Genomic DNA, 26947 nt, shown 5'->3' with positions numbered 1-26947 from the left:
CAGCAAAGAAACTTGAAAAATAATGTCTAATCTCAATTTAGAAATGTAGTCATCCCTTGGTATCCATTGGGGATTGGTTCCATGACCACCCACGGATACCAAAATCTGAGGATGCTCAAGCCTGTTAATACAACGTGGTGTAATATTTGCACATCTCCCAAATACTTTAAATCACCTCTAGATTACTTATAATGCCTAATGCAATGGAAATGCTGTGTAAATGTTATACTGTATAATTTAAGTAATAATCAGGAAAAAAGCTTGTACGCATTTAGTAGAGATGCAGCCATCGTAGGTCTGACTACATAGTACATGTCAGCAGCAGCGTAACATATTTTCTAATCCACAGTTGGTTGAATCTGTGAATATAGAACCCACAGATTTGGAGGGCCAACTGTGATAACAAGACTATCTTTATTGCCATAATCTGTGGAAGTTATTTAGGGTGGAACAAGCCAATTGTCAAATGATAAAGTTAAAGTGAGTTCTGTTTTGGGTTGAATTGCCCTACCCCACCCCCAGATCCATATGTTGAAGTCCTAACCCCTAGTATTTCAGAATGTGACCTTATTTGGAAATAGGGTCATTGTAGATATAATTAAGATGAGGTCAGACTGGAGTAGAGTGGGCCCGTAATCCAATATGAGTTGTATGCATATAAAAAGAGAAAATTTGGACACAGACATGCGCAGGGAGAACCTATGTGAACATGAAGGCTGGAACAGAGCCCTCCCTCAGAGCCCTCAGAAGGAACCAGCCCTGTCAACACTTGGATTGCAGACTTCCAGCCTCCAGAGCTGTGAGACATCACATTTCTGTTGTTTAAGCCCACCTGCTCTGTGGTACTTTGTTACAGCAGCCCTAGCAAACTAATACAATTCCCAATATTTTATTTGTCTTTAAAATTTAAATTTAGGAAAATTCAGCATTTGAAATTTTGTCATGCCTTCATTGAAGAGGTGTGAGAACCATTTCTCTATAAAGAATTTTAGAAGGTGTGGTTACGAAGTTCTTAGGTTCCTGCTCAGACTATATAGCAAATGGCTACTCAATCAGTTTAAAAGGCAGGAATTTATATGAGTGCAAATCAGCAGTGGGAGTTTCTGGAGTATGTGTTTTCCTCCCATTTATGGTAATAGAGAGGGAGATTCTTTACAGCCACCTGAGAGGGGTTTCCTAGAGGTGCAGTTGACCCTTGAATAATGTGGGGGTTAGGGGCGCCGACCATCTGTGCAGTTGAAAATCAGAGTACAACTTAAGCGGGCTCTCCTCATATGTGTATTCCCAGCCACAGACCGAAAATAGTTTTCCACTATTTGAGATCTGCGGTTGGTCAATCTATGGATGTGAAACCTGGGGATACAGGGGGCCAAGTGTATATTTATTGAAAAAAATTACATATAAGTGGACCTGGGGATACAGGGGGCCGAGTGTATATTTATTGAAAAAAATTACATATAAGTGGACCTGCGCAGTTCAACCCAGTGTTGTTCAAGGGACATCTCTGTTTGGATTTTAGAGTTGGTCTCTTTCTTATATATGAATGAATAGTACCCTGGAGAAATTAGAGATGAACAACTTTGAATATATATATGTTTCAGTGGACTAGAAAAGAATGGCCCGTGCTTTTCATGAGAGCAGTAAGTATCTTAGAAGGAGAAGACAATATGGCTAAATTGGGAGTGACCCTGGGAAACCCCTGGGGCCCAAGAGGAGCTGGCTATGCCCACAGGACAGTTCATTATAGATTTGGATTCAAGAAGCCCTGAAAAAAATAACATTGGAACTCATACCTCGACACAACTTCCTAACTATTCTGGTTTTCTAAACAGAGCCACGTAAGGGTGCCAACAACACGAGGTGCACCACGTTCAAGACTGACTATACAGGCCAAGAACATGGACCCTGGAGTCAGTTTAAGTTAAGGCTCTACCACTCACGAGCTGTATGACTTGTGGTAAATTATTTCCATTCCCCTTGAGCCTACGCTTTCCCAGGTATAAAACAGATAGTCCAGGTACCTCCCTGGTAGGATCCTGTGACGATTAATCTATGTGAAGCAATGAGCAGAATACCTGGCACGTGTTAAGTGCTAATAAATGTTAGCGAATAGCAGCAGCAGGTTTGTGGCCAGTGTGGCGCCGCTCCCTCACCCCCTGCATTTAGTCTGTATCTTCTGCTGTAATGTTACAAACTTAGACAGCTTTAGGACCCATGCCTTTGAAATACATCTTAATGAAACAGGGCCTGGAGGTGCCCTCCCGGGATCTGCTGCTGCTCTTCTTTCATTTCAAGTGAGGAAAATCAGGTCATGGCGGTGGGGGTGGGGAAGGAAGGCCCTGGGTCCCCTGGTTCACAGTTGTTCTTTTTCACATGCTGCTACCTTGTAAATCACAGAACCATGTGACCCTTTTCATTCCTAATTAAGCCTCAAAGCAGACTAATTTTTATGCTCTACTTTTGTGTTTGACATTTTTCTTAATAAACAGTTTAAAATTATTGAAATCTTTGGACTGAAATGAAATGATTGTTTAAAGCAAATTAGAATATGGTCTCTGTTAGGGAACAGAAAACTGGTAACAGTGGCTGCCTTTGGAGGGACTAAAAGTAGCATTAATTATAGTGGTATACTCGTATTTTAAGGTATTCCTGAGGCCTATAAATTCTGGAGAAGAATCAATTCCTCCACTTAAAGATTAGTGGAATAGGACAAGGAGGAAACAAGTATATGCATTTATTTGAAACTCGGAGACTAGATTCAGATAAAATTTTGGAGCTGTCCCTTGTAATACCCACACTCTTTTAACACTCACTACCCAGATTTCAGGGGCCAAATAGGTTTGGACAGGGAGAGATGCTTTGGTTTCATCTGGGTGAGGACTGCTCCTGTGACTTGCATGGACGTGCCTCTGCCTCTTACTTAGTGGGTGACCTTGGGTAAATTTCTCAACCTAAGTCCTCATGTGCCAATGGATGGAGATGATAAGCCTTGTCCTTACCTGGTACATAGGGGTTTGCAGCATAAAATGAAGTCATGTGAAAATGAACTCAATTCTAGGCTCAGCCTGGTTAAAAGTCTAGAAGCTTAACTTGAGCTTTTAGGAGAGAAGTGTTTTCATAAGCACTTTTTCATGGTAGGCTGGACTTCTCAAAAAAAAAGAAAGGGGAGGCCAGATAGTCAACTATGCTTTGGACACTTGATAAGACACTTCCGTGCGCGTGTGTTTTACAGTGTGACGCTGGAGCCTCCTGCTTTCTGTTTTAAAACTCACGATTTGGAGAGCCAGTTTACTTCTGACTGGCTTCCTCTTTTCTGAAATGGAAGAAACATTTTGAAATAAAATGATCCAAATGTGTTTTCGAGTTATTTCCCATAAATTTCAGAGCACAGCATTCATGAAAGCATGGATAGTATCTGTTTAGCTCCTATGGTATCATGTTTAATTTAGGTAGCAAATTCTTTTTTTTTTTTTTCTTTAAGATTTTATTGGGGAATTGGGGGAGGGGAACAGCGTTGGGGAATCTGGGGAGGGGAACAGACAAGTTGCTGTCCTTTTGTTCTTCAGTCTAGTTGTGGAGGATGTTGCTTCACTGGCCCAAGTTGGCACCATCATTGTGCTCTTCCCGGGTGAGGCAGATTGGTCGCCAGCCTCTGGACAGCCACTCACAGTGGCTCTTGGCAGCTCACATGAGCTGCTGGCTGCTCACACTGGCTGCTGGCCACACATGGTAGCTCACAGCAGCCCACTGCAGCGGGGGCTGCAGCCTACGCCGTCGCCAGCGACTCATGGCAGCCCAGCTCCAGGTTGAGCTGTTGTTCACCATCTTAGCTGTAGAGGGCAGTGTCACTGGCCTTCATGTGGGATCCGAACCAGGGCCCTGCTGCACAGAGCTGGCGTCCCAAGCCAGCTCTTAACCAATATAGAAAGAGAATAATATCCATGATTAAGTATTAAAATGGAGAATATGGATGAAGGTTGTAGGGGAGTTCTTTCTACTTTTGCAACCTTTTAAAGTCTGAAATTAAAAAAAAAGAGAGTAACTTAATGAAGTTTGTCACGAATTAACGGATTTATTTATTTATTTATTTATTTTTTTGTACCACTAGGCTGTTTATTGCACATCACTGGTTTGGGGGATGATGACTTGCAGAGAAATATTAATATGAAAGTGTGACAAATGAATAATGCCATTACAAAACGATAGGTAGAGCAACATAAAAGGAGTTGATAAATGTCAAAGCATTTTTACTATATTTGAAAAGTAATTCTTTATAGACAGCCCTCATATTACGTAGTATTATGATTCATGTACACGGTATATCAATATATTCAAAAATTTTTGTGGTTTTCACTTTTAACATTGAATTCTTTTCATGACCAAGTAACTGATGTTTGAGCACGTTGTTCAGAACCCCCTTTGGGTCAGTTTCCTCTGTAAAATTAGGTGCTGGACTAGATTAAACCTTCAGTTCTAAAATTCTGTGACCTCATAACTAGAGAGAAAATGAAAGTTAATTTTCCCATTTGAGTCGAAAGCTGTTGTTAAACACAGTCTGTGTGCCAAGGGACAGTGTAATATTTATTTAAACTCACAGATATTTTTGTCAAAGAAATTTTTGTTGAGATTTTATTTAATCATAGATTTCATTGGTATGCCACTTAATGTGCATTAATGATATTAGTCAATTTAATATGGTTTAAATGTATATATTTTTATAAGATTTTCCATTGAAAACTTGGTTAAGACTCAACATTAACAATGAAGGTTTATTTGGTCTTAATAGGTATATATATTCTGATATGTACTCTGCAGCCTAGAAGGATTGTCAAGATACAAGGAGCTGATGATGTAAAAACTAAATTGATGTCCAGTGTGAAGCAATTTTGGGTTCTATTTAACAGAAGCAAAACTATGTTAATCCTTGTTTTCCCCTCACCCCTCCCAGCTTGGCGACCCCGCTGTTTTTCCTGCTGTAATCGTGGAACATGTCCCTGGTGCTGACATTCTCAACAGTTATGCGGGTCTAGCCTGTGTGGAAGAGCCCAACGACATGATTACCGAGAGCTCCCTGGATGTCGCTGAGGAGGAAATCGTAGATGACGATGACGACATCACCCTCACAGGTGTGTGTGGCCCCGCCGCGCCTTCCGCTGCAGTCTCAGGCAGCGTGCTAGCCCTGGGGTTTGGGGTCGCACCAAGTCCCTAACTGGGTTTGAGTAGCTGTTCCCTGCAGGAAGGAAAGCACATCCCCTTTCTCATCTGCCTCGGTTGTGTAGCGCTTTCTCACCTTCCCTTTCTTCTTCCCTAAATCTCTTGAGATGAACGTGACAGAACAGGAGGCATGTAAGAGGAACCAAACCAACTCAATTCAGCAAGTCTTCTCTGAGCACGTTTTATACGCCTGGCTCTGTACTGATAACAGTGAGAAGTTGGTGGGGAAAAAAAGATAGGAAAGTTCCGCAAGAAGCAAAACCGGAGGCCATGATCAAATGTAGGATCAGGTGCTGAGGTTTAAAGACGATCCCTCTTCTGGGTCAGTCAGAACTGCTAGGATATTTCAGACCTGGAGGGTTCACTCTAAGCGTGAGGTGCAGTGGTCGTGCTGTTTAAAAACTGGTGCTTGCACTTGTATATCTTGGCCAGAAATGCTGAAACTATTTGAGAGGAGTCGGTTGTTGGGAAGCCTTTATTTAACAGTTCCGTCCTTGTTTGAGCAATGTCTTGAAAAAGCAAAGAACCTCGTAGCCCCTCTTAGTCCAAGTGGAAGAGGGCAGAGTACTGGACGTGGGGGACACTCTAGAGGGAGATGGACATGGGGTAGAGCACTTATAAACGGTCCCTATGAGTCCTAGAGTGCACTGTGGATGATATGAAGGAATTATTGTTAATATTTTAACATACGATGATAGAATCATGTTGGATTCCTTATCTTTTAGATACATATGCAAAAATATTTAGAGATAAAATATGGTCTTGGATTCCTTCAGAGTAAACCTTGGGGGCACTGAGTGGACTATAGGTGAAAGATCGACCCTGTGTTGGTAACAGTTGATGCTGAGAATGGATATGTGAGAATTCATTATACTGTGTTCCATAATTTTTATTTAGTTTGAAATATTCAGTAATGAAAAGACTGAACTATTTTAATGGATTTGAGACTTATGTTAATGGCTGTAGCTGTCACCTATAACGCCTGATTTCAAATTTTCATGTTCATTGAAACATTTTCATTTTTATCATGGATTTGTCTGATATCAAGTTTGATATAAGTTTGAACCTATAAAAAATGTATAATGATAGAATACCAGTTTTATCTGTTTATGTGTTGGCATTCCACATAAGGTTTTATTTGGAAAAAGGTTGTGCTATGGGGTTGTCGGAAAAGTCATGATGCATTTTTACAATGAAAAACGTTGTGACTTTTCCGACAACACAATATTTAAAAATTTTGAAAATAATTTGACTATGAGCTCTTATCTATGTGGAGATTCTTCTTCCATTACTAGCCTTTGAGGATCTAAAAGTGAAATTATTAAAGGAAATGGTAGAAATTACATTCCCATAAATGAAAGGTAACCATGATAACTATAATCATTAGTAAATCTTCTTGTAAATACTATTATGTATTTCTTTCATATTTACACCTGTTTTTACAAAGTCAAACATAATTTTTGGTAGTTCATAATATTTTCAAATGTCTTTAATGAATTGTTCCCTAAGTTATTATATCAATACTTTCTGTCCTTGGTATAAATAATAGATTTTAACTAGTTGCCAGATCATGGCTAACCTATTATGAAGAAGTTTAAAAATACATGTATTAAAAGCTTGTGGGTTTTATTGTTGCCTATAAGAAATTTTTGTCACTCATTTAATGAAGGGCCAACATTTTCTTTATATTTTTAAAAGCTAGATGTTCTTTTTTTGTTGTTTTCTTTTCTGTTTCATGTGAGACCCACCAATTTATTTTGCATTTCCTGACGGAAGCACTGGAGCTGAATGGAATAAACAAAGTTTTACAAATTAGACCGTTGATATTAAACACATTTAGCTTGCTTCATGTTTTTGAAATTTGAAAAGGTAGCATGATTTCTATATATAACTCGGGTGATTTCTAGTGTATGTGAAGTTAAATTTAAAAAGCAAAGGTCAGGACAGCATAAATAATATGCTACCTTTTATTTAAGATAGGTGAAAGAATATACATGATATATGTGTATTGGCTTATTTTAAAAATGGAAAGATTAAACCAAAAACTAATAAAAATGATTTTTTATTAAAGGAGGGGAGACAGGGACAAAAGCTAGAATTCTCTAAATATACTTTGTTTTATAGCTTTTACTTTGGAACCATTTAAATGTTTAAATTATAAAACAAAAGTAAACCCAAAAGAGGGAAAATTAGCAATCTCTAAAAATTGAAACACACTAAAACAAATGAACCTAATTATATTATTTAGCTGTTGTGTAACCATATAGAGAATTATTTAAAAGTGATTTTTAAGGCTCTACCTCTCGCAGTGGGATATAGCCTAAAAAGCAAAAACAAAACTGCAAAGGAAACTTAAATTGTTTTCAGTAATTATATTGTTAGTAATAGTATCATTATTGTTATTCTAAAACTTTGTGTATGTGGGAGAGGGATATTAGGGTAAAATCAAGTAAGTAACGAAGTTATTGTCATAAAAAGCCAGGATTTATAGAGTAAGAGAAGATACATAAATGTTAAATTGCAATAGTAAAGATTCTATAATTCTATAAATTCTATATAAGTAAATAATGTAATTCTAAAAATAAGTTCTATAATGGTAAATTTGAGTTGCAGATACTATTATGAACTCATAATGTATTTTCTTCTTTCAAAACACTTCCTAGCCAAATATGGGATGACTTGAACACCAGTGAGGACGTAACCATAATGGATTGAAGCATATTTAACATGTTTAAGTCCATGATCTCATAATGATACTTACACATAAAAATGGTCACCGATAGGCAATGCTAACTACTTTGAAAACTGATAAATTAAGGTTAAGAATCAAACATTTATTCCACCTTCCCTATATGAACTACATTACTAGTAATTAGATCATTAGATGTGAAGTTTCTCTCTATAGTAGTTAGTATTCCAGCTAATAAATGAAAAAGGAATGATAAAATAGGATATTTGCATTTTGTAACACCTTATGAATGAATAGGAATAGGTATTGAGCATCAACACTGATAACATCACAAAGAGAGCATACCAGACATTTGAGCCTTCTAATGGAAGAACACATCATTACAGATGAAAAATAGACTTGCCCAAAATTTAACCAGAATTTGATGAAGCCTCCAGAACTGACTGCTATTGTAGAGGAAATAGAGAAAAACATGTTGCATGCACCACACAGTGGGAATACAATTAGCAAAATCCAGACGGTGGGAAATTATACAGGACAAGCAACCTAATTTCTTCATTAATTGCAAAGAAAAAAAGAGAGACATGGAGAGAGACATAGAAATGAAAAGCAACTTCAGAACCCTAGCAGTCAATTGCAATGCAAGGACCTAAATATGAGTATTTGACTATGTTTAAAATTCTCCCAAAATAATTTTTAAAGAGATCAACCCATTCCCTAACTTTGGCCACCGAAAGGGCTGAGAAGTAATGAACGATCCAACAGCACTGAACACTCCTTGTATACGAATGATGCTCTCTAAATGCACTTTCCACTAAAGATACCAGAGTGCCTGACAGAAGCGACTGATTCTGGGTTTGGGGCAGGAAGTGTACAAGAATAGCCTGTGATGCTTATCATCCCAGAAGCTATCAGAAATTACTCGGGTCATATCTGAAAGACCCAGAAACCAGCTTTAGTTTCCAGTGGCCAAAAGTGGGACATTTAGAGGATCATGAAGAATTACAGCTGCAAAGGATTGTATAATATAAAATATGTTAAAATATATGTATTCACAGTGATACTAAAGAAGTAACTCAATGGTCACTTTTGGAAGATGCTGGGAAACCCCGTATTATTCTGAAAACCAGTAAATAATGGAAAAAGAATTAACCATTTAATTTGCCTTTATTGCATGAACGGTGGCTCAGGGTGACCAGATAGTTGATGAATGCAAGTTCTTTTTAGAGAATTCTAGCTAATAAACGCTGGAGGAGTGATAGGATTAGAATGATCACCATTTTGGAATCCCTAATGCAATAGTGGATCTAGGCAACTATTATAAATAACTGCGAAAGCCATTAGATGAAAGAGTGGTGGAGAGTTTTATAATGGATAGATCAGGCTGACAGCACTTGAACCTGATTCTCCATCTTAGCAGCACTGAGAAAATACTATTAGACTTTATAGCATGTCTTCAGGAGGCACACAGCCTTGTCTTTGAAGTATTCTTGCCAAAAAATGGAATGTGAATCTAATCAAGCTTTTAGATATAACTATGGACTTACAGGAAATACATGGGGGGCCGGGGGTTGGGGGGGTTGCGGTAATCAGCAAAATCTAAAGTGTGGGAAACTACAGACAGATGACCCGGTTTCTTCTAAGATAAACAGCATAAAGGAAAAAAGAGAGAGAGAGGCAGTACATATCACCAAATGTAGTGCACAAACTGTTTTTATCCTGATTTAAACAAACCAACTTTTTTAAAAACCTGAGACATTATTAAGTATTGAAATTGGGCCCTTGATACATGTGGTTTATTATATGATTTTCTCTACCTTTGTATGTTTGAAATTTTTCATTCTAAAAAAATTTGACCGAGAAGTGGTTTGAAATTCTTGTTGTTTGTTCTTAATTGGTATGCAACTAAATTGTTATACATACTAATTCTATCATTTTCATCTACCCAGCATACTTTAAAATATTTTATGAAGCGTATTTATGTAAATGAATATTTAGAGTTATATGACTATTTAGAAGATGATAATTATTGAGTTACCTGTCCCTTATTTGCCTGTTTTTTAAAAATATAATTTTAGTAGGGTGTTTTCCTGAATTCATAGAATTTCAAAGCTTTGACAAAAGAATAATATGCTTTTTAAATTTGCCTTAAATTTATAAGATTTAAAAAAGAGGCTTAAGTTTTTAATAGGAAGTGTCCAGCTTTAATCATCTTGCTAGAATTTTTTATGTATTTATCTTTTCTGGTTTTAACTATGGAGAAATTGGGCTTTTAAGCATTCATTTTTATAGAATATATATTTAAAATTTAATTGATTTATTTTTCATTACAATAAGTGGAAATCGTCTCCTGATGTAGCCTGTGAATATTCTCTATCGATCAGTAGTCTCCTAGTAAAGTTTTGTGCTTCTTTACATGAAAATGAAAAGAACACATACTTTTAGAAATAACAAATCTATTCAAGTTCTCTAGGATGCTTTTTGTGGTAACTCAGAAGTGTGACTGCTCGTTTTAACCCTCTAGCGCGCGCAACTGATCTCACAGATTGTTTTGAATTTCTGTTGATTTTTATACTTAATTTATGTAATAAGCATATATTGTTTTTACTTTGTGGCAAATTAAAATTTCATTCTGAATAAATAATAAGCATGCTTACACGTTATTTTCATTCATTTTCAATTTAAATAAATAAATGTCATACATGCATCTAGTAGATGCACTGTGCCCAAACTCGTAACTTTTGCACTGCGCCCAACGGAGGGTTAAGAGGAAAAGTTTTAAGTCTTTGAAAGAGGAGTATTGCATGAAGCGTTGGACTGCTATTTGAAAAAACCCAGGCTAGGTTAACACCCTTGCCTTTTTTTTCGTTGGCTCTCTTCTTGTTGCTTGACCTCCATGTGACCTATAGATAATTTGGGTTCAAAGATACAGGCTGAGGGACTCAAGCCCAGACATTTGGAATTCTGCAGATACATTTTTCATATCTGGAAGAAGGAGCTTCTTTTCCAGCTTGGCAGGTTGAGTGGACTCCCAATGCTAGCCGTTATTATATGCTAGAAAGTGTTCTGTTAGGAGTTTCTTCCTAATTGAGAGGAGCTGACTATTATATGACCCCAGATCCTGGATTCCTTGATATGCCGCCTTCAGGAGTTGTCCCTGTGTCTGATCCTTCAGCCGTTCATCCCTTCCATTCTATCATGGGATACGCCCTTAGGAAGGCAGTCAGCCAGATTAATCGATGTATAAGAAGCAGGTTAACTAATCCATTGTTATACAGTCTGTAGCAGTTGCATATTTTGTCTTACAACAGTATAGACTAGTTATCTAATTTTCTTTATATGCATAATACTTATTCTCATGCTCTTGCTTCTATTATTTTTGCTTTAATGTCTGTTCTTTCCTCTCAAAGTATTTAAATCCTAGCTATCTTCAATGACTTAGCCTAAGCCCATCTCCTCAGGAAGCCCTCTTATCTTATATGGATATACAGTGCCTGTAGTCAGTCTTTTCTATACTGTGAAGTTAATCACCTTGTTATTTCCTTAGACAGTATCTGAGCAACTAATCAGTAACAAAGCAGTTAATGATAGATAAGGAAAAATTCGTGTCTTAAACTATTGTATCTTCCCATTTCCTAGCACAATTGTTGAAGAGTGATAGAGTGACAGGCATTCAATAATATTGCCAGTTGAGAGCTAGGAGTCAATTAAGAATTTTGAGTTCTTGGAGATCTTCAAGAATTGTTTAGGAGATATTTAGGACAATAAATGTTATAATCTAATGAAAAGTTAAGCTGAATTTCAGAGGTGCTAATTTATTGGAAATCTGTTTACAGTCTTAATAATGAAAAGGAAAATGATTTCGTTCTGTGTCTTGATTGGATAAGAATGGAAAGAGGACAATGTTAAATGATCACTTTTATTCATTTGATTGAGAAAAGAAGAGCTTTTGCTTTAAGTACTATGTGTGTGTTTATTATTTTAACCTTATATAAAATTAAAAGGCTTATATTCATTGAGTTACTGTCAGTCCAACCCTAAATCTGAAATTCTTGATTTGATAGATGTATATTTTCATACTTTAAAAAATAACGTAATTTTTATCAGAAATTGAGGGGAAAAATACAGCAAGGAAGTATAAGGGATTATGGATAATGACTATCACATTCAGAAAACTTGAATTTTTCCATGAAAAGAGGGCATTTGTAGCTCTTTATTTAATTTAGTTTCTTTGTTCTGATCCTAGAGGTAAGGGGCTAAAAGCCATTTAGGAATTCACTATGCAACTGTTTTGGACACATGTCTGGGACACAAAGAGGTGTCAAGTGTCCAGCATGTACTTTGATTATTTTTCATTTGTATTTTAATATTTTTTAAGAACATTAAGAAAAAAAACTTAGATGAGGCAAGTCTAAGGAGGATTAGAGTTCCATAGTAGGAGAAATAGTGTTCTACCGTACACGCTACAGAATGGTACCAGGATACCATAATTTCCAAAAGGTGTTTAGATTCTGATAATGTGACTGTGACTAAAACTTTTTGGAATGGTGGCAATTCACTAGTTGTAGAGGAATAGAAGAAGAGTCATCAGATATTACCAGAGACCTGTGTTCATTCCTTTTAATGAACTAAGAGTGTTGGAATCAGTGTTAGAGCTGAGAGAACTAACAGTATCAACCCAGTCAATTTGTAGTATGGGGCCTATGGAAATAAAATGCCTGGCCCAGTGGCACACCTGGGATTCCTGCTGTCACTCTTGAACCCTTTCTAATCAAGTCCAATGGCCATCTTATTTGTTTTTCAAAATATAAGACTTATTGGAGAAATGACTAGTGGTTCCCCTCCAGAAATGAGCTCTGTTTTGCTTCCTCTTTTACCTCCCAGCATCTTGCAGACGTTTATTTATTTGTAATAAAAACTTCACCTCTTGCAGTGTCTTTTTTATTTATTTATTTATTTATTACAAAATAAGAAATTGACAAGTATTTAATAGTCATATTCAGTACATATTTTATGTGTTGAAACAAAGTAAGTATGTAAACCCAAGTGATAATGGTGTATCCTAGCTCAAGAGATTAGAATCTATGTGTTTTAGAGCAACAGCTGTCTTGTCGTTGATTCTGTCTTTTCTTTAAATGTATTGTAGTTGAAGCTTCCTGTCATAACGGGGATGAAACAATTGAAACAATCGAGGCTGCTGAAGCTCTCCTCAATATGGATTCCCCTGACCCTATGCTGGATGAAAAACGAATAAGTGAGTGGTTATGTGGTTCATGTTTACACACTCACTAGTTATTCTTGCCATTGTTCTCATTAGATGATGACAATCAAGAGACCAGAGACCATGTTTTTTGTTTTTTTGTCCCAAGTGCATTTTAAGGCAGAGTACTATTTGAGACACCTTTGATAAAGTGTTCAGTTAAACAAGACTTTTTTTTTTTTAATTTGGGGAGTGAGGCCTTCAGGAATAAAAAAGTTATTTCTTTAGTTTTTAAATAGTAGATTATGCAGAATTTCTTCTCTTGACTTCATTGATGAAAGTATTAGGTTGTTTAGGGCCCAAACTATTCTAATTTAGTGATCTCTGTAGGTATTCATCAGTGAATAGGTAAACATTCACTGAAAAGCTTTCTAACAGTTCATGGTATAAAAATCACTGCCACATTTGATCTGCTTTTAAATCTGTGTTCTCCTTCAGGCTTTTCTGACAAGAAAGTAGTTAAACTCAAAGTTAATTAATGCTAAATCAGTTTAAGATGTTTATTCAGTAATTTATATGCACACCAGTACATTAGACAATAATGCTATACAAATGAACAGATATTGCCTCTTTTCCTGAAGCTTAATAATTTAATTTTGAAAATAGTTATTTATGTAAATAACTATAAAAACCAAAGATAAAAGTCATGAGAGGGAAGGGATAACAGTGTTTTCTGGAAGGAGAGGGTACTCTAGCTGAGAGCATCAGAGACAGACTTTATGGAGGGAGTGTTTTGACCTGGGCTGTGAATGACAAATAGCTTTTAATGGGTAGAGGAGACAGGAAAGGGTATGCAAGGTAGAAGGAATGGATTGAGCCAAAGATACTGACCTGTAAAAAAGAATGAAATGTTGTAGATACAAATGTTTCGATATAGCAGAAATGTAGGCTTCATGGTGTGCGGGGGATGAAATTGGACAAGGAGGTTTAATCTGCATTGTGAATACCTCGAAGGGTATACTGTGAAGTTTGTGTTGTTCTTATCTTTTTTCCCCTATAAACTATGAGAAGGTATGTCAGTTTTATTTTTCCTTCCAATTTTTAGGGTGTAAAGTTTTTATAGAGAAGAATAATATAGTTAGATCAGGCGTGGTTTCAGAGAATGACTAGCAGCACTGTGAAAAATGGAGGAGCGAGACAAGATAGACTGGTGACAGTCAAGTAAGGAAGACGTTGAAATAGTTCAGTCAAGCCTGGACTGACTTAGGATACCAGATTTAGGGCAGAGAAAGTAAAAAGCAGGGACTGGATTTCAGGATTTTATTGCTGCGTCAGTCTTCATAGAAACAGGAAATTATTTTGATTTATAATATGAAGTTGATAACTAGTTGATTTTATTTCCCTCAGATAATAGCATTTTTAGTTCATCTGAAGATGACATTGTTGTTGCCCCAATCACCCATGTATCCGTCACATTAGATGGGATTCCTGAAGTGATGGAAACCCAGCAGGTTCAAGAGACGTATGCACACTCACCGGGAGCCTCCTCACCAGAGCAACCTAAGAGAAAGAAAGGTGGGTGGTTAATTTGTTCAGGGCAAACTGTCCAGTCTTGATGTGGAATCTATAATTTTTACTTAAGGATATTTCTAACCAATTAAAACTTGTATAAGGAAAAAAGTGAGGGCACAATAAATTTAAGCGGTATTTCTTCACAGGAGAGTCCTCTTTTAAAAAATGAGATTATTTTATACATTTAAAATATTTGGTCTACCTTATAGAAAAGGTATGTTCTGACTTTTTAAAGCCTCAATCCTTTATCTACATAAACCCTTGTTTCCACACTCCGAAAGAGCCTGGGGATAAGGGCAGGTCAGCTTCCTCCCACGGGACATAGTTTGAAAACCACCAGCATAGATTCCAGTAGGAAAAATACGATTTGGAAATCAGCAGGTAAGTCACTGAAGAGGAAAATGTTAGAATGTGTTAAAGGGAATTTTTAATTTTTTACAAATTAGGACATACTTACATTTTAAAGTCTCACACTATTTTCATTTTATTGCCTTCTGACTACTCCAGCTTGTTTAATATTTTGATTAATGGCATCACTACCAGCTACCCCGTAACCTAACTTCACATGAAAGTAGGGAAATTACAAGAGCTAAAAATGAAGAGGAAAATAAAAGCAGTAAGCATGAGCTGACCCTGCAGCAGCTTCGAAGGCTGAGAAGGACTTGTCAGTCTGCATAGCCGCGGGGCTTGGGTTTTATTGCTCTTATGGAGGCACGCTTACGTCTTGGTCCAGTGCAAGGCGGGGCATGGGATCAGAGACCTCGGAGTTGATGGGGATCCTTGAAAGGCTATACCCTCAGGAGAAAAGCAATTTGCCCTTTGGCACAGACAGATGTCAAGAAAGTTTGTTCCTCAGCTGGGGCTCTGAGTGGAGAAATTCTTCTTTTAAAAATTCATAATCCGAGGCTTGGCTTAACCTAGGTTACAATTAGATTTTAAACTGTCACTGTCTTTTTGCGTTCCTAGCCAAGTAATTAACATAAACGTGATCCAAGGCTAGCATTAACTTAGGGGCACCAGGCAGAAGCTCTTGTAAAATTGTTGTGGCAAATCATACATTTAAATCAGGCTGCACATGATTTCTTCAAATAAAACTCTGTTTAAGGTGTACTCACATTTCAGTATCACAGAATACATGAGGGAAAAAGATACTTCCTGAATGAGAAGCTGACATAGAAAACCCTAGGGTTAGTTCTCTAAAAACTTCAGATAATAGAATTATCAAATAGGAACTTTCAATGAATGTGATTAAAATTATTAAAGCAAAAGAATAAAAAAGACACCATCGAAGAATAAGACTATTAAAAAACACCAGATAGAGCTTGCTCTTCTAGTCAAGATGGAATAACAGAACCTGACTTGGCAACGATTTTTTAGATATGACACAATGCACAAGCAACAAAAGCAAAAATTAAGTGGGACTACATTAAACAAAAAATCTTCTACACAGCAAAAGAAACAATCAACAAAATGAAAAAGCAACCTATAAAATGGGAGAAAATATTTGCAAATCATGTATCTGATAAGGGGTTAATAGCCAAAATATATAAGAAACTCATACAACTCAATATCATAAAACTCCAAATTCCGATTAAAAAATGGGCAGAGGACCTGCATAGACATTTTTCTAAAGAAGATATCCAAATGGCTAACAGGTGCTTGAAAAGATGCTTGCATCACTCATCATCAGGAAAATGTAAACAACCACCATGATGAGATACCACTGCAGACCTGTTAGAATCGCTGTCATCAAAAAGACAAGAAATAACAAGTGTTGGAGAGGATGTGGAGATAAAGGAACCCTCTTACACTGCTAGTAGGAATGTAAATTGGTTTTCCATAGCTATTATGGAAAACAGTAGGAGGTTCCTCAAAAAAATTAAGAATAGAGATATCATATGACCCAGCAATCCCCCTTCTCAGTATCTACCCCCAAAATTTGAAAGCATTTATCCATAAAGATATATGTACCCTTATGTTTGTTGCAGCATTATTCACAATAGCGAAGACATGGAAACAACCTAAAATGTCCTTCAACTGATGATTGGATAAAGAAGGTGTGGTACATATATACAATGGAATACTACTCAGCCATAAAAAATGACAAAAAATTGCCATTTGTGATAACATGGATGGATTTGAGAGTATACTGCTAAGTGAAATAAGTCAGATGGAAAAGGGAAAGAACCAAAGATTTCACTCATCTGAGATGGAAAACAGAAAGCAACAAACAAAACCAAACAAACTTGTAGAAATGGGCAACAATCCGATGGCTACCAAACGGGAAGGGGGAAAGGAGGAGGATGAAGAGGGGAAAGGGGTTCAAATATACAGTCACGACAAGAGACTAGACTTTGGGTGGTGAGCAAACAATGCAATATATAGAGGATGTGTTATAGATTTATACTTCTGAAACTTATGTAATGTTATTAACTGTTACCCCACTAAATACAATGTTATTAACCAATGTTACACCAATAAATTTAATTTAAAATATTTTTAAATAGAAAAACTTAAAATAAAAAAATACATGAATGCTTAGTTACCTGTGGATTGGACATGGTGGGGAAAGGTGAGATGTAAAGATTAGAAAGGGGCACAAAGTACTTTTGGGGGTGAAGAATAGGTTCATTACCTTTTTTCCCCCCCCGAGAGAACACCTTCACCTGACTTTTATTATAGTATATTGTTATAATTGTTGTATTTTATAATCAGTCTTTGTTTGTTTGTTTGTTTTATTAGTTTCAGGCATACAGAACAAAATAGTGATCAGACATTTACACAACTCACAAAGTGAGAACCCCAACAGGTCTACTATACCCGACACAGTACACAGTTATTAGAACATTACTGACTGTATTCCCCATGCTGCACTGATTATAGTTGACATTCAGTATTAGTTCATATCAGTTTCATGTATAGTATGTTCATTATGATGAATGTAGTGATGGTTTCACAGGTGCACATATATGTCAAAACTTATCAAATTATAAATTTTAAACATATGCAGTTTATTGTATATATCAATTATACCTCAGTAAAGCTGCTTTTAAAAAATAGAAGACTAACATCCTACTTAATGGTGAAAGACTGATATGATAAAGAATCAAATAGAACACATAATATATGGGCTAAACAGGAGAGTAGTCACAGCTTAAGAGAGAATCAATGAGCTCCAGTATAGATCTGATTTAGAATAAAAATATGAAAGAGTTTGAGATGTGAGGATTGAAAGAAAAGGTCTACATTTTGTCAAAGCTCCAGGAGGACAGACAACAGTTGAGTGGTTCCCAGAGGGTAAGGGGGAAGGGGGTGGTAGATGAGGGTAAAGGGGATCAAATATATGGTGATGGAAGGAGCACTGACTCTGGGTGGTGAGCACACAGTGTGATATATAGATGATGTATTACAGAATTGTACACCTGAAATCTATGTAATTTTACTAACCATTGTCACCCCAATAAATTTTAATTAAAAAATAAAACAAAACTCCAGGAGAAGAGAATACATAGAATAAGGAAGAGGCAATATTCAAGGATAGTGATTGAGAATTTTCCAGAATGATGTTAATCCTAGCATGGTGAATCCTGAGTAGCATAACTAAAATAAATTTAGGCCTAAATTCCATATAGTAAAAACGCAGAACACCAAAGACCCCATATCCCCTACCTCCCCCCCCAAAAAAAAAGAAACAAACAAACCAGGGAGAAACGACGTTACTTGAAAATAATTGATTATTAAATTGACAGCTTACAAACTCTCAGTAGGGGCTTAAAGGGTTGGTTGTCTTCAAAGTACTGATAAACTGTTAATCAAAAATTCTATACCAAACTAAGCTTTAACTTACAAGAAGCTGTGCACACTGCCACCCTGAATAGTGAGGAAAATGTTGGAGAGAATGGATATTGGGTAGGCTACCAATAGTGTCATGACTAAATCTAATAGAGGAAAATAGTGCGATAAAGAAAATGGTATCTATCAGAAAAAGCAGGTAAAATGAGATGGTAGGAGGGATAGGAGCTAACTGAATTCTTGGCTTCTAATACTTGTTATAATTAACACAGTCAGCCAGACGTATCTGCCTCATGCTTGGGTTCTCTGCAGATGTCTGCAGTGATGGAAGCTGAGACCCCTGGCCTACTGGGTTCCACCTTTATACATTGGGTAGTCTTACGAGGGGCCTGAGCAGTGACACTTTTTGACCCTCTTCTCCCTGACTTATATTCACCCTGACTTCAGAAATGCTTTCTTGTTCAGTTTGTCTGGGGATGGGTAGTTGCTAACCTTGTGACTTTAGCTCTAGAATTCTACTCTTCTAAGTTACTGCCCTATGTTAACCCAAAATTCACCCTTGTGATCTAGACCAGAGAGAGAGTCAGCTTCAAGAATGTAGGAGGGGTAAGAGGTACTAACTACATAAAGCATCCAAATGTGCTTATCTTCATTGTTTCTCATATACAGAATGGTCCTCTGTTCAGACAGCATGATCATCTCTACTTAAATCACAGGCAACATGGGCACCAAGTTATGATTCTAGATAAGTGGCAGAAGATCACACAAGGCTCTAGAATAGTTGGTTGACCCAGTCTAAGGCTGCAAAAATACAGTTTAATACTATTGGAAAGGACTTGTTTAGAGATTGGATGATGGATAACCATAAAGTTTGTTTGCTGTGAACTGAAAGAAATACAGAAAAATGAGATGTTTAAAAATACACAGGAAAATAAAAAATGACTATATGGTTCACCAAAAGTTCACCACAGTTGTTTTTTATATCTAGAGTTTTGAGAAGCTTTCAGTATTTGAGAACTAACTATGCAAAGATGTATTTAGAAGAGAGAAAAGCTAAAGTCTACTTGTCCTACCTTAAAAAGCTTTTATAACCTATAGCAGACAAACCTACATGGCTTATTTTTGGAGCTCAAGTTTTATCAGCATCAAGAATTTTCCCCCGAATTTTAAGAAAGCACCATCAGTATTGTCACCTCAAAGACAAGATGCAATGTTTTAAACTTAACCTCGTTTTTACAAATGAGCCCAAGTATCATTTTCAAAGTGTTTGCAATCTAACCTACATTAATGTTAAATTTTTACTGGTTATTTTTCTTTTAATAGCACTTAAGGAGCCCAATATATGTGATCCATGTATAAAGTGGCACTTGAAATTTAAGATAAAGGACAAAATGGCACTTACAAACAGCTAAACTGTCCTTTCTCTTACCCTTTTGAGAGCACATATTTATGCAGAGCTGTTCTGATTTCAGGGAGAAAAACTAAACCACCACGACCAGATTCCCCAGCCACTACACCAAACATATCTGTGAAGAAGAGAAACAAAGACGGGAAGGGTAAGTGCCACTGTGATTCTCATCATACGTACTTGTCAGATAACATTCAGATTAGTTTGAGCTCAAGCTTTAAAACGTCTGCAGATTGTAAGAGGAAATCACCAGCTTTCTTGACATTTTGAAATGGAACTTATTGCTGTCACATGCTTATAAGATACCATTGCCACTTTCTGTAAAGAGAGTGGTAATAATGAAATCCAGAGAAATCCGTTTAGAAGATTTCCACTCACCTGTCAAAATAATCCACTCATTCATTTAATAATGAGACTCTTGGAAGAGTGACGCCAGATTAGGTTTTTATTTTATAGATATTTTATTACATTGTTTTGTAGTTTGAATATTTTAATAACTGCTGCCCAAATTTGAAGAAAATTGTTATGGCTAATCCACTGGCTGTAATAGAAAGAGAACGACTATTGAAAGGTTTTGTACAGGTCTTTTTTACTGTTTTTTCTATGTTATGATTCTTAGCAGGAAAAAATCGTCTCAAAGGGTTTTGTTTGTCCCTAAGTCATCATAAATCTAATTGGCAAGATTGCTCTGTCAAGATATCTTATATGGGACTAGTAAAAAGATTTATATTAGGCCCTAAAAATTATGATCATTATATTATAAATACTAACTGAATTGTATAATAGTTTTGTATAATTATAGATGGAATTTATAAGACTTTTAGTTGTGTTTTATTATGCTGTTTCAGCTGAAATTTAGGACAGTTAAAAAGAAATTGCTTTTGTTTCAGGAAACACAATTTATCTTTGGGAATTTTTATTGGCGCTGCTGCAAGACAAAGCTACTTGTCCTAAATATATCAAATGGACCCAGCGAGAAAAAGGCATTTTTAAATTGGTAGATTCTAAAGCAGTGTCCAGGTTGTGGGGGAAACACAAAAACAAACCTGATATGAATTATGAAACCATGGGGAGAGCTCTCAGGTATGTGAAGTTTTTGTAGTTCATTGGGTTAAGAATATACTTTCCTGAATACTAAAAAATAGATTACTTCTAAAATGTTAAGGAATTTTAAAAATGGCGAATTTTATTTATCGAATTGTTAAAACCACACTACTTATAGACGTCAGTATGCATTTATATTATTTCGATCTGGGAAAATATTTGCCTTCCAAAAAAGATCTTCGTGCAAACAATAGATATTTTATTTATAAAGGGATCTGAAAATGTTAAGCCATCATCAGGAATTGTACATTGACCACAGAACTGTTTTGAGTCATTAAATTCAGCACAGAGTACAAATAGTGGTAATACACGTACTTAATAAGAGGGTGCATTTTTAAATACGAATCTCAGATATGACATGTAATATATTATGGTGGAATAAATTAATGCTTTGAGGTTAATATTAGATATTGTGAAAATTTTCAACTAGGTTATCATTTTATCCAAGATATGCATGTATTTGAGATTTATTAGAAATAGCAATGATGTACTAACTTGATAACCTTCTTAAACTACAACTATGTATTTAGTTACATTTTTTTCTTAACTTTTTGGTTATTTAATTGGTTATTTTAATTAAAATTATTGACAAAATTTGAATCACTTTTATTTGTATGTTATTAAATCTTTTACAGAAAACTGAATTAGATTTACAGAATCAAATTTAAACTGGTTGGAATGTCATAGGGAGGTATGGAAGGGAAATAATTTCTTGAGTTTGGTACTGCATTCATTTATTCCTGCAAGTTAGCTGGCAAGGGTAGAGGAAGGAAGAAAAGTGAAAACTAGAATAATACATATACTTTATCAACAATCCCCTAATTAAAATTGGTTTTCAATTTAGTGGGTAATAGGACTTTTCTCTATCTGTGAGTAAATGTGTGTTTTACATATATTTAGAAAATAATGTTTTTAATTATAGAATCTTATATTTTTTTAAAAAACTGCCCTTCATTTAGAAATTCTTTTCACACTTGTTTCCAACTTGAAACTTTAGTTTATGATTAGGAAATTTTTATTTTGGTGACTGTTATTTTAACTTATGCTTAATTGGATAAAAGACTGATAGATTGTCTGCTTTGAATAGGTATTATTACCAAAGAGGTATTTTGGCAAAAGTGGAAGGTCAGCGCTTGGTGTATCAGTTTAAGGAAATGCCAAAAGATCTCATTTATATAGATGATGAGGACCCAAGTTCCAGCATAGAGCCTTCAGATCCATCACTGTCATCTTCAACAACCACTTCAAGCAGGAACCAAGCAAGCCGATCGAGAGTGTCTTCAAGTTCAGGGATAAAAGGAGGGGCCACTACAGTTCTAAAAGCAGGGAATTCTAAAGCTACAAAAACCAAAGATCCCGTGGAAGCTGCACAGCCATCAGAGGTTCTGAGGACGGTGCAGCCCACACAGTCTCCATATCCCACCCAGCTCTTCCGGACTGTACATGTGGTTCAGCCAGTGCAAGCTGTCCCAGAAGGAGAAGCCGCCGTGATCAGCTGCGTGCAGGACGAAACGTTAAATTCCTCGGTTCAGAGTATTAGGTGAGAAAACTGAAGTTCCCGATGTGTAGCATTCTGTGACATTCCTGACCGAGGCCATTATTTGTTAAGTGGGTTAAGATTTAGAGTGAAAATAGAATTGATACAGATTTCAAGCTAGAGTTCTTGGTCAACAGACCATTTTACAGCAGCAGTGTATATTATATATCAGACCTCTGGTTATATATATCAATGATTCCTTTCTTTTTAAACTTTGACATTATTGATGTTATTCTATTAGTTGAAGTCTAGTCCTCTATACCTTTTTATAACCAGATTGATCTGTACAAGAAGGGATGCACAAATAAGAACATCTAGAGAATGATTGCAGATCTTTTTTCAGAGTCAGAAGCTGTAAAAATTCAACATAAATTGACATATCATGACCTTTTGGAATGCACTGAGTTCCAAGGAATAAACATTATTCCTTGGGAAGATCCTATTATGGAACAGTTCCAAAGTTCAAACAGGTGGGGAAGCCAGGAATCTTAAGTTCCTCTTTTTCAGGCTTTTAGAGTGGCAGAAGTTTGGAAGAATAGTTTTTTTTGGCTTAAGTCAAATTTGCCTCATCGCCCCAGGGAAGATACAAACCAAGACCAAGAAAACCCTATCTGCTTTAGAGTGATCTTTTGCAGAAATTTGGGACTGGTCTTGGCTGATTTAGAATGGGAGAAAGGGAGGAAGGCAGAGAAAATTAGGTAGACGTTTGTAGCAGTCCATTTTTGTTTTTCTACTGTCATGAATTTCCAGAACATGAATTATAATAAAATATAGGAGCCCTTCCAAATCCAATAAAAATGATTCTTTGATTATTGTCATTAGCCAACTTCAGCCTTATATTTCTGTATTCCAGAATATAAATGCTGGATTTTTTTTCAATTGATCTTAAAGCAAGTAAAGACTATGTAGAATCAAAATAGACTCAGGTGATTCAGTCTTTCTCGTATGGTCCATATAAACCTTTGACATTGTGAAAATTGAATTCTCTTAAATCTTTAGTTGACTTGCAAAGAATAGGAAGGTCACATTTTTTCCATTTTAATTGGACAGTAATGATACAACTTTAACTGACATTAAAGAAATACTTATTTAGCTCTCTATTTCCTTTTAATATTTTATTTTCCTCCAGATCCTACTGGTTACATGTGATGACTGAGTATCTAATTGGAAGTACATGGTTCATCCTGTTGGTTTCTAGGCTCTTTGTCATCTTGTCATTGTATGTGTTTGTGTTGATAAGAAAACATACAATGGCCACAGCTAATCACTCAGACCCCCTTCTTGGAGTGATTCAGTGGTTCTTTAGCATCTGTAATCAAAGTTTCCTTTAGAGACCTTGAAAATAAAACCAAACAAAAAAAAAACTAAAAAAACCCACCCCTCTAGCTCTGAAAGAAATCAAATTGTGATATTGTATTTGATACTTTATTACCCTGAATATCAATTTCTGAATAAGACTCAGTGCCAGATATGAAAATACTGTAATTATTTTCCATATACCTTTCAGAATTTTCACTTCCAAGATCCCTGAGAGTCTGTGGACTCCGTGCCTGCTTCTTGCCTCTAATACCTTTTCTCTTCAGTCCCACTTACGTGTTACTACTACACGTAGCTTTGTTATGTGCCTTCTTGCAGCTTCTGTTAGATCTATGTTGTACACACAGTGCAGTCCTGTTTCAGTAGCCTCAGCTGCCAGCTCTCACTCTCTCCTCATATTCCTTCCTTGCTCTCCGCCAAAGCTGACTGCCTGCCTCTACCTCAGTCTAGTATATACATAAACTGGGTATTTTCATTTACTCTAATACCTGTCTCCTCCTGTATATTTAAATCTGTAGGAGCCAGATTTTATTCATTGTCTGTTTCCTAGCACCTAACATAGTATCTGGCACCTAACACCACTTTATAGAATTTATTTTGAAGCAGTATATATATTCATTCTTTAATCTCGTAGAGCAGTGAGTTCTTTAAGCGGACTACTTACAGAATGAAGAAGTACAAAATTTAATTTTTCAAACTTTAAAACATACTTTCTTATAGACATCATTGTATATTTATGTGTATGTATGTACACAAATACATTCTTAGTCATTTCTTTGACTTTTAAAACAATTCTTCTCTCATTTGTTTCTACCTTTAATTTTCCACCCCAAAATCCTACGTATTTTAAAGCAGTTAAACTTTTAATTGAATGCTTTTTTCCCCCTAAAATAGCTATTACACTCTTTGAAGATTGACAGCTGCTGAATATAATTACCCAGGTTTTGTTATTATCTTACGGTTTTCTAGTATATAGAAAGTAAAAGTGTTAAATAACTTTCAAGCAAACTGTACATAACTCTGAAATTTTAACATTATTAGATCAGTTTTTCATAAGATTAATTTCTTGTTTAGTGATTTCTTTTTTAATATGCATTTTTAAATTACCCCAACTTTTTATTATGAAAAATTTCAAAAGAAACATTGAAATAGTACAATGAACACCTATTTACCATCCACCTAGATTTTCAATTGATAGCTTTTTGCTTTATGTATTTTATCTCTGTATTTATTTATTTATACCCTTTTTTTTGTTTGGCTATTTATTGAGTAAGTTGACATTGTTATGACATTTCACCCCTAAATATTTCAACCTACAATTCTTAAGAATAGAGGCATTATCCTAAATACCATATTATCACTTCCAAGAAGTTAACAATAATTTGGCTATATCTTTTTTGATTTTATGACCACTTATTAATAAAATCAAAGACCTTTTAAAGATTTTTCTTCTGTAGTTGAGAGAAGGTGAATACCACATGTGACTTAAAATTAGATTATTAAATTAATACAAGGGCTGATGCTTTGAAAACACTCTTTTGCATACACTTTACATATATTAATGTATAGAATCCTCACTGCTCGATGAGGTGTAGGTAATGTTATTCCTATTTTACAGATGAGGAAACCGAGGGAAGGAGAGGCCAAGGAGCCTGGTCACATCTAGTAAGTGGTGGAGACAGTGTTTTAATACAGCTTAGTCCAAAGCAGGGAGCTTAATGATTTGTCATAACTGCCTGTTGATTCACATAAATCGCATGAATTATCAGTTACTTATAATGAAATAGCAACATGTTTTTTCTTTTCTCAGTTTCTTTCCCTTGCTCATTTCTTTGTATCTCACATAATTGCATGTATTTATGTTGAAATCAATTAAGTGTTTCTTAATTGATTTATGGTATATGTGCTCTGTTTTTACAAATTTTAATTTTGACTCTGGCTTCATGTTATTTTTAGAAACAACAACAAAAATACACCTGGTAAAATATCTTCCTAAAATTGCCCCTTGGTAAACTTGGAAGTCCATATACCTACCTAGCATAACTTCTTTCTCTGTAATGTCTAGTCAAGCACTAATAGTTTCTCTGAGGGTCTTTTAAATAAATTAGCCTCTGAAAATGTATAATCTGTAGGTTATCTTGAAAGCAGTGTAATGGAGGAGATAAAAAGTAGGAATAACCTTTCAGCCCTCCAGTCTTGTGAATTGTTAGAAGTAACATTGAATTATATTTATTAACTAATCTGAATCTGTTTTCTCATCTACAAAATAAAGATGATAATACTTAACCTTACAGGTGGTTATAACAATTAAGACACTTCCTGATATCTGAGTAGATACTCAACAAAAGCTAAATGTATACAGTCACACGCCGCATAATGACATTTCAGCCAATGACGGGCTGCATTTATGATGGTGCTCCCATAATGGAGCTGACTTTCCTTTAAGAAATGGGAGGATATGGAGTTCAGGAGGAAATCTTTCTTCCTCTGACAGGAGCAGTATCCGTGGGGCTTGGCAGTAGACTCCCTCTCACTCACAGCAGCACCTCAGCTTAGAGCACACAGATCACACCCCGTCCGTCAGCCACTGACCTTTCTCAGCACAGAGGAGCCTGGCCCCTCAGCACTGCACATTCAGGGCGCCACAGCCCCCCCAGACCCAGCCTGACGGTTCACAGTGCATGGCTATCACTTCTGTGTTCAGGACCTAAGGTCCTGCATGAGGACAAGGGTCCCCAGGAACTACCCTGACAAGAGTTAGGTGCCACCGCCACTGTACTGAAAGCTCCCTGTGGTAGCAGGGAGCAGCCTGGCCCTGTCCTCTGGAAATATTTTCAGGTTGTAATGATGTAAAACATAGATAGGTTTGATTTCTTCCACCAAGTCAATGCCAGAGAGAGTCCTTTGTGCCAGATCGTCAGTGGAACCAAAAACAAATTTCCAAAGTCAAAATACTGAGTCCCCAGTTCTATACCCTTTCCATGGTAACCTATTTTTTTTAATGAAAAGCACACAGTTCCTTAATCTGAGCATGCTCCAACATGCAGTAGCCAAAACCACATTGCCATGACGATCCCCTGTGTTCCTTCATCTCTCCATCTTGATTTTTTTTTT

General features: G+C 36.2%; 1 protein-coding gene across 1 annotated transcript in view; it reads left to right on the top strand.

Annotated features, from left to right (window-relative positions):
• The window catches only part of ELF1 (E74 like ETS transcription factor 1), a 50095-nt gene that overhangs the window by 17577 nt on the left and 5571 nt on the right, over positions 1 to 26947 (top strand). Inside the window, exons 3-8 of the mRNA XM_019650385.1 lie at positions 4949 to 5126; positions 13050 to 13157; positions 14511 to 14678; positions 19940 to 20023; positions 20766 to 20958; positions 22067 to 22519. Coding sequence (XP_019505930.1) covers positions 4949 to 5126; positions 13050 to 13157; positions 14511 to 14678; positions 19940 to 20023; positions 20766 to 20958; positions 22067 to 22519 — 1184 coding nt within the window. The remainder of the gene's footprint in view (positions 1 to 4948; positions 5127 to 13049; positions 13158 to 14510; positions 14679 to 19939; positions 20024 to 20765; positions 20959 to 22066; positions 22520 to 26947) is intronic.

Source organism: Hipposideros armiger, unplaced genomic scaffold (genome assembly GCF_001890085.2).
Source record: "Hipposideros armiger isolate ML-2016 unplaced genomic scaffold, ASM189008v1 scaffold_140, whole genome shotgun sequence".
Taxonomy (NCBI): domain Eukaryota; kingdom Metazoa; phylum Chordata; class Mammalia; order Chiroptera; family Hipposideridae; genus Hipposideros; species Hipposideros armiger.
The sequence above is the reverse complement of the archived record's forward strand: the minus strand, read 5'-3'. Positions and strand labels throughout refer to the sequence as shown.